The sequence below is a fragment of the Schistocerca cancellata genome, chromosome 7 (genome assembly GCF_023864275.1).
Source record: "Schistocerca cancellata isolate TAMUIC-IGC-003103 chromosome 7, iqSchCanc2.1, whole genome shotgun sequence".
NCBI classification, from domain to species: Eukaryota; Metazoa; Arthropoda; class Insecta; order Orthoptera; family Acrididae; genus Schistocerca; species Schistocerca cancellata.
Window position 1 is genome coordinate 419,325,350 of NC_064632.1, and position 13,046 is coordinate 419,338,395.

Below are 13,046 nucleotides of genomic sequence, written 5' to 3' on the forward strand. Positions count from 1 at the left end.
CTGTTCCACCTCGGGAGGGGCAAGACCCAGTGGCGGAGACGATGGGGAACGGACGACCACAGATGAACCAGCCTCCTGAGGAACCGGGCCTGCGAGGGGGGCCGGCTCTCGCTGGGGCATCTCTAACGATGGCGATGCCGGTGCTGGAGCTACTGGAGGCTGCCAAGGCTGAGAACCATCGCAGTGCGGCGGAGTCACTGTGGGGAGAGGCGGTAACGTCTCCTGAGAAACCAACACGGGTGCTGGCAATGGGGATGCCGGTGTCCGAGAGGTCGGAGGGTGGGTGCCCAAACGTGGATGTAGCTGATTTTGGTGAGGACGTACCACCCGGTCCCCCGCCTGCATGGTATAGAGCCGGCGGCCATTTTGGCGTAGGACCACCGCCGGTATCCAACGTGGATTGCGACCAAACCCACGTGCCCAGACCGACATACCCGGTGGAAAGCCAGGTACTCCATTTTGCGAAGACTGCCGAGGACCAGGCCGGAGGAGGTGCAGCAGAGTCCTAGGTTGGCGCCTGTGGAGGAGCTCTGCGGGGCTGCATTCTCCCATTGGTGTGGTCCGGTATGCTGTCAGGAAAAACGTCAACGCCTCCTCCGCAGGAAATTCGTGCACAGACTTTTTCATCTGCGTCTTAAATGGGCGCACCATGCGCTCAGCTTCCCCATTCGATTGTGGATGAAAGGGGGGAGAGCAAACGTGCCGAATACCGAAGCGCCTACAAAAATCCTGGAAGGTCTGCGAAATAAACTGCGGTCCATTGTCCGAGACCAGGGCGATTGGCAGACCTTCCACAGAAAAGATTTTTGCTAGTGCCTGGATTGCAACTTCTAAAGTGGTTGAGGAGCAGCGAACCACATATGGGAATCGGGAATAAGCATCAATGACAATGAGCCAAAAGCCATTGATAAACGGGCCCGCAAAATCGATGTGAATACGTTCCCATGCTTGGGTTGCCGGCGGCCATGAAGAGAACACTGCCCTGGGAGATGCCTGCTGGCTCACACACTGGGAACAGGCAGTCACCAAGTGCTCAATGTCTCTGTCAATACCGGGCCAGTACACATGTCTGCGAGCCAAGGTTTTAGTATGGGAAACACCCCAGTGCCCCTCATGTAATAACGTGAGGACCTCCCTTTGTAAACTTGCAGGAACAACCACACGAGGAGCTGTATCATCGGTGGCCAGAAGGAGAACTCCTTCCAAGACCAATAGGCGGTCTCATAGAAGAAAATAATTACGAAGAGGGTCCGAGTCCCGGCCTGGAAGGCGGGATGACCACCCCCGCTGAATGAGGCGAACTACTTGCTGGAGAACTGGTTCAGCTGCCATTTCCCTGGCGACTCTAGAACTAGTGATTGGGAAGCCATCAACCACTTGGCGGGCATCACATCCAAACGAAAACACATAATCTCCTCTCGATCGAACTTAGGATCCGGGCCCACCGGAAGACGGGAAAGAGCGTCAGCGTTGGCATGCTGTACGGTAGGGCAAAAATGGATGTCATAATGGTACTCAGAGAGGAACAAGGCCCAGCGCTGTAGTCTGTGGGCCACCCTATCCGGAATCTGAGAGGCGGGGCCAAATAACGATATTAAAGGCTTATGGTCAGTGATTAACTGAAACTTCATGCCATACAAGAAAGGGTGAAACTTGGTAACAGTGTAGACAATGGCCAAAGCCTCTTTTTCCACCTGGGAGTAATGGGCCTGCGCGGGACTAAGAGTTTTAGACGCAAATGCCAGTGGTTGCTCGGAACCATCTGCATTGTGATGGGCCAGGACCACCCCCACCTCATACTGCGAAGCATCTGTAGCCAGGACGAACAGCTTATGGGGGTCAAAAGTAGCCAAACAAGGCGCTGATGTGAGGAGGCCCTTCAACTAGCTGAACGCTCGCTCGCATGCAGGCGACCAATCAAAAGGAACACCCTTGCGCATAAGGCAGTACAGGGGGCGGGCTATGGTGGAAACCCTGGGAATGAACCGGTGGTAATAGGCTATCTTGCCTAAAAAAGCTTGTAACTCTTTCAGCAAAGCGGGCTGAGGAAGGTCGACGATACCTTGGACCAAACTTCCTAGTGGCTGGACGCCGTGCCGAGAGTTGGTGTAGCCCACATACTCGATGGACGGTTGGAAGAAGTTTGACTTACGCAGGTTGCAACACAAGCCCACAGACCTGAATTTGAGAAAGAGGGTGCGAAGGTTGTGCAAGTGTTCCTTTGTGCTGCGGCCTGTGACAATTATGTCGTCCAGGTAATTAATACAATGAGGGATTGTCGACATGACGTGCTCAAGATAACGCTGGAATATCGCCGGGGCACTAGATATTCCGAAGGCCAACCGCTGGTATTGGTAAAGGCCAAACGGGGTGTTGACGACCGCCAGCCGTTTGGAGTCCTCATCAAGTGGTATCTGATGATGAGCCTCCGAAAGATCGATTTTCGAAAAATATTGGCCTCCCGCCACGGCGGAGAACCATTCATCAGCACGAGGCAAAGGATAGGTGTCCACCACCAATTGGGAATTAACGGTGCCCTTGAAATCGCCACAAAGACGTAATTTTCCTGAGGCCTTCCTGACAATAACGAGGGGCAAAGCCCACTCACTAGAAGAAATGGGAAGAACGACCCCTAGGGCTGTGAGCCGGTTGAGCTCTTCCTTTACCTGAAGGCGGAAAGCCAAGGGGATCTGCCTCGCGCGTAGAAAACGCGGGTGAGCCGACGCCTTCAACGGGAAGTGAGCTTCAAAGTCTGAAACATGCCCCAGACCCTCCTTAAAGATATCTGGAAAGTCTGAGATCAAAGATTCCAATGATTGATAGGGAACGTCTGCGGAGACCAATTGTATGGTGTCAGCGATAGAAAAATCGACGCTTGAAAGGCATCCAGGCCAAAAAGGTTAGCGGAGCTCGCATCACTGACAACAATAAAAGTAATAGGCCGAGTGACTGATTTGTAAGTCACGTCGGTAGTGAATTGACCCAGTTGGGGAATGAACGGTTTACCAAACAGTTTACCGGTAAACTGGCGCCAACGGGGGCGATCCAAGGTCGGAATAAGTTTGTGCATTCAACAACAAAACTGCCGCACCCGTATCTACTTGCAGTTGTAACCGGTGCAACCGAACCGACACCTCGATAAAGAGTTTGCGTGCCGATGCGTCGGGAGCCTGGCCCAATGAAACTTTCTGAATGTCAATGTCCATGTCCTCTGTACCTGCTTCCTTCGATTCTTTTGAGGCTGAGCGGCAAACTTTAGCAATGTGACCTTTTTTATGACATTTGCGACAAATGGCCCAACGCTGGGCGCACTCTGACCAATCATGATGTATATAGCACCACGTACAGGACGGCAACAGGGGCCGGTGGCCGGAATTGTGTTTACGCGCCGTGTGGGAGCGGCCGTAATGGCCGGATTGTACTGCTCGCACTTCGTCAACCCCGGACACAGTGGACGCGGACGTGCCGCCCTGAACCACCGCGACGTCGCACCACGCTTCCAGCTGTTGACCTGTGGCATGAGAGACTTCATACGATTGAGCAATGGACAGGACTTCCTCAAGGGAAGGGTCTTCTAACTGCAGGGCCCGTTGCCGGACCTCCCTATCAGGGGCTGAACGAACAATGACGTCGCATACCATAACATGGGCATACGACTCTCGCGACTGCTCCGTGACAAAATGACACTTGCGACTAAGACCATGTAGGGTAGCGGCCCATGCCCAGTAAGACTGATGGGGCTGTTTCTTGCATTGATAGAACTCGACCCTAGCGGCCACAACATGCGTGCGGCGGCGATAATATGAAGACAGTAATGAACACAATGCATCAAAAGACAAGGACGAGGGTTCCTGCAACGGCGCTAGCTGCTGCAAAACTTGATACAGCGAGGGAGATATCCAAGACAAGAAGAGAGCACGACATACCTCCGCATCGGCAACATGGAACGCCTTGAAATGCTGCCGAAGGCGATGTTCATATGCGTCCCAATCCTCCGCCGTCTCGTCATACGGGGGAAAGGGAGGAGGGAACGGTGCTGGAGCAGACTGCATGGAGAGCAACACCGGAAGCACTTGTTTCATGGTGGCCATGAGCTCCGTCTGCTGCTCAACCAAAACCCGCACTAAATCCTCCATGCCGTGGATAAGCTGCGAAACTGGAACAACGATGCAACATGCGAAAGAACGACCCTACTCGTCGCCAGTTGTGTAGTAACACTGTTCACGTTTTACGTCACACTTTACTTAGCGTAGACTGGGACTGTGTCCTAGGCATGCCCGATGTTAACTCACTGGGCACGGCCCGTGCTGCCTGAGTTGTTGTTGTTGTTGTTGTTGTTGTTGTTCCGCCGGCAGAGGTTGCGTCCGAATTCTCGCGTGCCCTCTGGTGGACGGGACTCTACTTGCAGCAACTACCATCCGTGACGTGCCGTGCCGATGTGCGCCTCCCGCGATCATTCTGGTGGCTACTACAGATGTGTCAGTTATGCACTGAATCTCAAAATAACAATCTTTGTAATCAGACACTGCAAAATTTGTACACCTGCTTACTATTCATAGAATCTGAATAACTGTAACTCTTCTGCACACTTAAAATTTTTGGACCTGCTTGCAAGTAGAGCAGTCAGCTGATGACAGTACTGATGTGATAAACTTTTGCTTAAAAACATTTATGCAAGGGATCCTTTGTTCCTCATTAGAAGGTGACTTTGTACCATACTCAGTTGTTGAGAAACTGTCTGAATATTTAATAATTATTATCTGATGTTATGGTGTATTTCTCAGCATTAAAAACACATTAAATAATAGTGGTTAGAGAAGAATGTCAGACCATGCTATAAAAGATAATGTTCTTCATGCTAAATAATCTAGAAACCGAGGGCTTGCTCTATGTCCTTCCGATCTTTCTTAAACAATAAATTCATTTGTTGAATATTAACTGGTGCAATAGAAATGTTGTTTTCTTTGAGTAGTGTTTTGCTACATGTTCTCTGATACTCACACCCCTGTTATTAGTAGTATGTATCTTTTCAAGATGAAAAATGATAAAGAGCTCTTCACATTTGTATAAACATCTATTGTTCTTTATTTTCCAACAAAAACATTCAGGTAAAATTATAATCAATGATTCTTACATGGTCTCTCTCTCTCTCTCTCTCTCTCTCTCTCTCTCTCTCTCTCTCTCTCACTCACTCTCATACCAGTGACTTATTTTATATAAAAAAGAAAAATAAATGACCAAAGGAACAGCACTTGGTTGAAAATTCATATCTAGAACACACATTTCTGTTATGATTCTAACTTGGTATAATCAATACCAAGGTTTGTTAACCAACACAAATATTTGATGTTCCTTCATTCATTCACATCATTCTTGTACAATCACTGATAAAATTTCTATAGAAATAGATACTCATAATGGCAACCACTGAAAATTTGCAGTGTAGTATGTACTGCTCTCTATCAGTGCTATGCCATGTTTTATGCAGGAATGGTGAACAACAAATAAAAAATAAACAACTACAGAAATGCAATGACAGTTGCCCATTTCTCTCATTTGTCATGAACAGGTCACTGAACTGTCATCACGTAAGCCCAGTGCTTATGTACGTCTTCCATTTTCTGACTATCTGTACAAAGCATAGTGTTCGTAAATAACGCTTCAAATGTATTGAGCGATGGTAGTATCACAATTCAAGAAAACCTGAATGTGTTTCTTGTCTCTTGTTAATTTTCTGGGTTGTACACATCTGTTCCATCAATTCCAGTACCAATGGCATCACCAAGCCAAGGATAACGCTGAGGGCACTCTCGACAAGTTACTAAGTACCTGAAACAAAAAAACAAAAAATTCGTGAAAATTTGACATTCAATTGAACAGCCTCTTCTGCCTGTCTGGTCTGTAAGAATATTAATGTCTTCATTTATACTCTGCAAGCCATATTATGGTGTATGGCAGGGAGCCCTTCACATGTGATTAATTCCCCCACCCCATTTGCAGATGATATGTGTGATGAATGAGTGTTGTTCAAATGTCTGCTCTGTTTAAACCCTATGTTATTATTCATTTGAACTTGTACTGAAAGAGTAGGATAAAAACTGTGCTGTCTCCATTCACTTTCTAATCAGCCACTTCCAAAAGAAGTATATTTTAGTGAAAATTAATGACACAGTAATGTAGCACACACACCTCTGTTAGAAGTATGTGCGTATTTGTGTGTGTGATGGGATGAGGGTGGGGGCATACATTTCAACACGAATGTATGTAATGACAGTTACGTTTTTTGAACTGTTTACATCTAATATCAAGTGATGATTTTTAAATAGGAAGTAGCAGCATCTTGAGATGCTGCTTATGTGTATGTAGCAGAGGTTTGGGAGTATGGCTTCTACATATTGCAGTGCTCATGGGCCTGCTAAAGGCTCAATCCCTTCAGCCATCCCATCCTACTTCACAAGCATAACTTGGTAGATGCCACTTGTCCCAATTATTTGAAGTCCACATTTGGTTTACCATTAAACTTATGATGTATGAATGTACTGTACTTCAGAGTACCAACACATTACGGATCTCTCCGAAACATGTTATTGGTATGATTTATTTAAGAAAATTACAGGAAGTGTCATTGGTTGTTAAAGCATCTTCATATTTCATTCATTATAGCTTGTGTGTTAATGAAACTACACAATTTCAAGGCAGTGGCACATTGAAAATGTACTAAAAATGTGTTATTCTTCGTACAATTTGTTATAGTTGAATGTCTCTTACTGACACATTGGTGATTAATGTGTTTAAGACATAACATAAAAAGCACAAGTGCATAATTGTATATTAGCCTAGTGGATAAAGAGACAGAATGATGATGTGTAGGAGAGAGATTTCAAAGGAAAGATACTTTGTGTCCTGTTTATTCCAATTTTTTAATTCACTTTTGCATCTTTGAAAAAGTTTCTGGAACTTTATTATTAATTTATTATAAGTATTTTCCATAGTATTAGATATTACCTACATAAAAACTCTCTCTCTCTCTCTCTCTCTCTCTCTCTCTCTCTCTCTCTTTCTCTCTCGCACACACACACACACACACACACACACACACACTTTCAGGAGTAAGTTTGTTCCACTGTATAAACACACTGGGGACTATGGACCGATTAATTGTAAGATAGTTTTCTACATTACTGCCTGATTCAATTTTGCAATTCAGTATTTCTTTATTCATTCAAAACTTACGGTCACAGCATAAGACCATGGCATCATGGAAATGTCACTGTTTTGTCATGCAAACTCAAAAATGCATTAGATGGAATACACACAAAATGTGACTTTTCAGGCTTTCCTTGACGGACCAGTTGCAAATACACTTCTCAGGTGTGCCGCCGTGTCTTATTGTGTAAATTGCACAACATTTCATTGATGCAACTGCTTGACATCTTCAGGTGGTGGTAGTTGCTGCTGTCACTGCTGTAAGGTGTGACTGATGAACTGATGATAATCGGGTGGTGGTGCCGATATTTAGTAAACCAGGAACAGGCAATAAGCATGCACCAGAAGACGCTCGCACTTGGAGGAAAGCTGCACTCCTAGCGCCCCCTGCTTGCAGCTGCTGAAACACTTTCAGCACGTGCTCTGTGACTGTGCTGCTGGACGATCCTATGGTTAAAAGCTGAAATAAACCTCAGCAGTGCATTGAATTGAGTCATGAATCAGAAGTTCTTGTTTTCCCTGTTTCGATTTAATGGCAGCCAGTGCTGTATTCCAGGGGTTGCTTAGTTGAAAACCTGCTTCCCTGCTGACAAGATTGTTCTCAATACAGATATGTATGGCCTCCTTAACAACACAGTCCCAGAAAGATAATGCTGGGGATAAAATTTCAGTCTTTTTTGTGAAACACACAATGCCCAGTGTCCAGGCAATGCTACTATTGTTTTATCAGGTTGCCCCAGGAATGTATGACGATGTTGTTTGATGCAACATTCTTGCACAATTCAGCATGTCTGCCCAATATAAGATTTTCCACACTGGGATGGGATCATATACATGCCATATTTCCTCAGGCCAAGGTCATATTTGACCAAGCACAATAAATTCCTCAAGTTTGCTGATGGGTGGAAGACATTTGTGCTGGACGATAATTCCCTTCATGTAAATTGATTAGTTGACTGCTTGGTGATAGTCTCTCTTACAAGTGAGCATTCAGTACAGCAGGCATGTGGATGTGGGAGAAGGGCATACAGCTACAAACTTGATGTTGTGCCTTTTGAAGATACTTTCTATTTTTGAGGACATGCTACCAAAATAGGGCAATAATGCCATTGCACAGGTGCCTCCGCATCTTCAATTACTCCCTGCTTTGAATTTGCTTAGAACAGAATGCTTGGTGTATCTGTCTATCAGAATAGTCATTCTGTTGGAATACTGTCCTTAGGTGTTATAGCTCACCAGGTAGACCGTCGGCAGCTGAGACCACATGTGCTCTATGCACCAAAGAGCATTAAGACACTACCATCTTGTGCAGGGTGGTGACAACTTGTGGGTTGCAAGTATGGCTCTGTGTGAGTTGATCTGTGATAGACACTATGTCCCAGTGTACCACCTGTTTGCGTCTGACCATGACATCCAAGAATGGTAAAATGCCATTGTTTTCCACTTACATTGTAAACAGTATATTGGGGTAGAGCAAGTTCAGATTCTGGAGAAACACAGGTAATGTCTCTATTCTGTGGGGCCACATCACAAATGTATCATCTACATACTACTAGAAGCAGGAAAAGTCTTCCATAAAATAGTTAGCCACCAAGCAAGACAGTGGACTTCCCATGGCGACACAGTTCACTTGTTCAAAATACTTGTCACTGAATAATTTGAGTAAGCACATGTTTAAGCAATGCCACAATGTCCTCCTCAAACTGGGTGCTGATAAGCACTAACCCTCCTGCAGAGGTATTGTACTTTCGTAAATAAAGATACAATGTCAAAGTTAACCAAAAGATCCAACAGTTGTAGCTTAACTGTCTTCAGGCAGCCTATGAAGTCCTCTGAATTTCAGATATGGTGATTGCACTTGCCTGTGAGAGGTCCCAACAGTGTAGTAAGATATTTGGCCAGAAAATAGGTAGGAGCTCGAATGTCGCTTACCATTGGCCGAAGAGGAGTGCTGTCGTCATATGTCTCGAGTAGACTATACAGTCTTGGGGGAACTGCAGCCTGTTGACGTAGGCTCTTAATGACTTTAGAAGGAATAGGACTCTTCTTGAGAGGCTCTAATGTTTTTCTCTGGGTCTTGCCAGTCAGATTCCCTCTTAGCTTGTGATAAGGAGGATTGCCGAGCAGCACCTCCATCTTGCTGTTCTATTCAGCTCGTGAGAGAAGGGCAGTGGCATCCCCCTTGTCGGCAGCTAAAATGATGAGGTCTTTGTCCACTCTCAAGTCTTGTAGAGCCTTCCTCTCTGCTGAGCTGATGTTAAACTTCCTTGGTGGGGCTCCTAATCTCTTCTGCAATGTCGCTGGGAAGCCTCAAAAATTGCCTGTTCTATGCCAACTATCACATGTTGGATTGGAGCTTTCCATGGTGTTGGTGCCTAGTACAAACATTTCTCAAGCACTGGAACAGCTGCATCTTCCAGGATTCTATCTGTGGTATTAAATACGGTTGCGTCGACATGGCGCATTCCCTTCTTGTGACTGGGCCTTGAGACAAGCATTCTTTGACATTTGGTGAACCTCGGCTTGTTATTTTAACCAGTCACGGCTGAGAGCTTCAAAGAGATCTTCAGATGCAGTGATAGTAATTTTCTTGACACCATGTGTAGTTATCATCTTCTATAATGTATTCCCTCACTCTCATTATGGCTGCACTTGCCCAGCAGACAATCTTATCAGTAGGGATGCCGCCTGGAACCCAGCACTGGCTGCCTTTAAATAAAAGCAGGGAAACAAGAACTTCTAATTCATGACTCGACACAATGCACTGCTGAGATTTAATTCAGCTTTTAACCACAGGAGTGCCCAGCAGCACAGTCATTGTCCACAATGCACAAGCGGAAGGCCTTTCTGTGGCTCCCAGCAGGGGGCACTAGGAGCACCGCTTTCCTCCAACTGCGAGCATCTTCCCATATATGCTTATTGCCTGCTCCCAGACATAAATTTCAACACCACTGCGCGATTATCATCAGTTGCACCTTGCAGCAATCACAGCAGCAACTTCCACCACCAGAAGATGTTGAGTAGTGACATCGATGAAATATTGTGTGATTTACAAAATACGATCCAGCCACAAACTTGAGAAGTGTATTGCACATACAAAACATTAAATGTCTTAAGTTTGTAACCGAAAACTCAAAAAACAAGCATGCAGTGAAGCTAACATATACAGCATTAAAATCTCACCAAATCGTGTCTTTTAGTATGATTTGTTGTGACAAAGTGCTGGGAAATGTGACATCGGTGGGTAAATAAACTACCTTTAGATCTTGTAGTGTAGTAAGCATTTGATATTATTTAGAGTAGTTGGAGTTATGAATGACGGCGGTTGAGTTTTGGCTCATTCTCCACATCTGACATGACCTCATCCTTCGACAGCCAATGAAAGTTCAGTAGTGTTCTCAGCACTCTGCTGTGAATGTCTTGGTCAGTGTGAGTGTTAAACAATTTTGTGGCTGTTATTCAGTGAATTTTTATTCAGTTTGTTGTGATTTGTCATGGCTGACGGTGGTGGTAAGTGACAAATTCTCCATACCCAAGCAAGAGACATAATTTACAGGATATACGCTTTCTTCAAGGGCAAAGCAGGAATTGATGGACCTATCACAGATGCAAGATCTCAGGAACACACAGCAGAAGCGACCAGCTTCAGCTTGAGAGTTGTTCGGCGGATTGCCAGTGAAGGTAATTTATCTGCCCAGACAAGTCAAAGGCCAGCTTTCTGATTGCCAGGGAGACATCACAGTCATGAGAAACGTCACAAAAATATGTACAAGACAGCTGAATTTTCTACTCTTAAAAAAATTATGTTGAAATGGTGTGAAACTGTAAATTTTAAAGGTGTTACCTCAATGTGAAGAACTCTGAAAGACAATGGGTTCAAATATGTAAATACAAATGACGGATGAAACTTTATAATGAAGCGTTGTGATATTGCTTCAAGGGCACAGTTTTTAAGCAGTATTCTCGAAATAAGAAAATCTGGCAATTGGAACATTTTTTTATGTTACCAGTGTTTTGAGCTGGTTCTACTTCCATATTCATTCCAGAAAGCAAATTAATGATACAAAAAAAGAGAAATTCAGATGATTATCATTCTGAAATGCACTCGGAGACATTTACATTATGTTTTAGGAAACAGTTTCTCCCTTATTTGCCTCCAAACTCAGTGATTGTTATGGACAATGCAGTTGTTGTTGACAAGCATCCCACAACAAGTACAAAAAAAGCCTATATGCTGTGGCTTGCAAGTAAGAAGATTCCATACACTGCCAGTCAAGCTCGGGCTGAATTGTTAAATCTTCTAGGATTCCATAAGTCTCTTGTGAAAGTGTACGAAATCAATTTTATTGCACAGGAATATGGACACACAGTTTTGCGTTTGCCACCAAATCATTGCTAGTACAATCCAATAGAGCTCATATGGGCACAAGTGAAAGGATATGTCGCAGAAAGAAACACGACATTTAGAATTGCTGACAGAGAGACTTTTGCACGAAGCACTTGACAGCATGTCACCTTCAGCATGTGTTGAATGTGTTCGACATGCAGAATGGCTACAAGAGGAGGACATGGAGAGGAAATTTCAATTGATAATATGCTTGATCCCATCGTCATCATTCAGAGACCAGATAAGTCAGACACTAACATGGACCGCAGCGATGTAGATGACGACAGTCACAGTAATTGAAAACAACAAAAGGTAAGCCACACATTCCCTATTCACATTGTCTTTTCTTTTTCTGTAGCATCCCTTTTGCAGTTACAGTTTTACCAGTATATTGAGACATATTCTGTCTTTTGCAACTGTAATAGAAGGCTTATTTACGCCAGCCGCTTTTTGCTTTATTTTGAAGCATCTTCAGTGGATAGTATTTTGGCTTCTATACTGCCACGTGATTACATGTCATAGTTTTGTTTGTTGCGGTTGTAAGATCATATCAACGTTTGTGTCAACTGATCTATATTTTAGCAAATAACTGTTGTTTGTGTGTGACACACACACTCAAATAAATTTGTTTTATGGTGCATTGCACTTCACAAACACTCAATAAATTTTAGTCTTTATGTTTTTATGAGTCTACAGCTGACTTCGTATACTTTATCAACTTTGTTCTAATTGAGGTGCTCTATCGTCATCGACGCCATTGCATGCCATTTTACAAACACATAATCAGCTTGGAAAATAAACTTGGAGCAAATGGCACTGCACAATCTATTATTCTTAATGGACTTCTTCTTCTTCTCTTTTTTTGTTTTTTTGTTTGTTTTTTTTCCGTAGATGTTGAGTTAATTTTTCTCTCGATGTTGCATCTGGAGCAGCTGGCAGTGGGTGGTTTACACTCGCAATTGTCTGCTGTGAGAACGCATCGCTAAATGGACTAGAATCTTTTGCCGACCGAGATGTCATCACTTACAAGACATGGCACTGTGGAATCGACCCGAAGACGCAAAGTAGACCTAGTTTTGTTTATAGTAATATGTCTTTTACTCTGTGGTGATGGGTTTAGAAAACCAAATGTGCTTTGGATACATTTTTGTTTCTTTAGTACAGTCATTTCTTTTCTACCTTCCTCCTCCTTTTGCCATTATTCATTGATGATAAGTACATTCTTAAAAGCAGCTTTCCTTTCAAAAGGATAGAAGCCTGTCAATAAGAAAATTGGACAATGATTGGTTAAGTTTGTTTTGTCACTTTTCGCACAAAGAGGTTTAACACCTGAATATTTTAACCTGTTAGGAAAAATTCCATGTGTCAGTGATGCAGTGCATGTATTACTAAAGACATTGCTTATAAAGGTGCAACAACTTTTCAGAATTCTGTTTGAAATTCCATCAACACC

General features: G+C 44.1%; 1 protein-coding gene across 1 annotated transcript in view; it reads right to left on the reverse strand.

Moving 5' to 3' along the window:
* Positions 1-5,061: 5,061 nt before the first annotated feature.
* LOC126092223 (chitin deacetylase 1) overlaps positions 5,062-13,046 on the reverse strand; it is a 224,640-nt gene continuing 216,655 nt past the window's right edge. Inside the window, exon 10 of the mRNA XM_049907716.1 lies at positions 5,062-5,829. Coding sequence (XP_049763673.1) covers positions 5,727-5,829 — 103 coding nt within the window. The 3' untranslated portion in view covers positions 5,062-5,726. The remainder of the gene's footprint in view (positions 5,830-13,046) is intronic.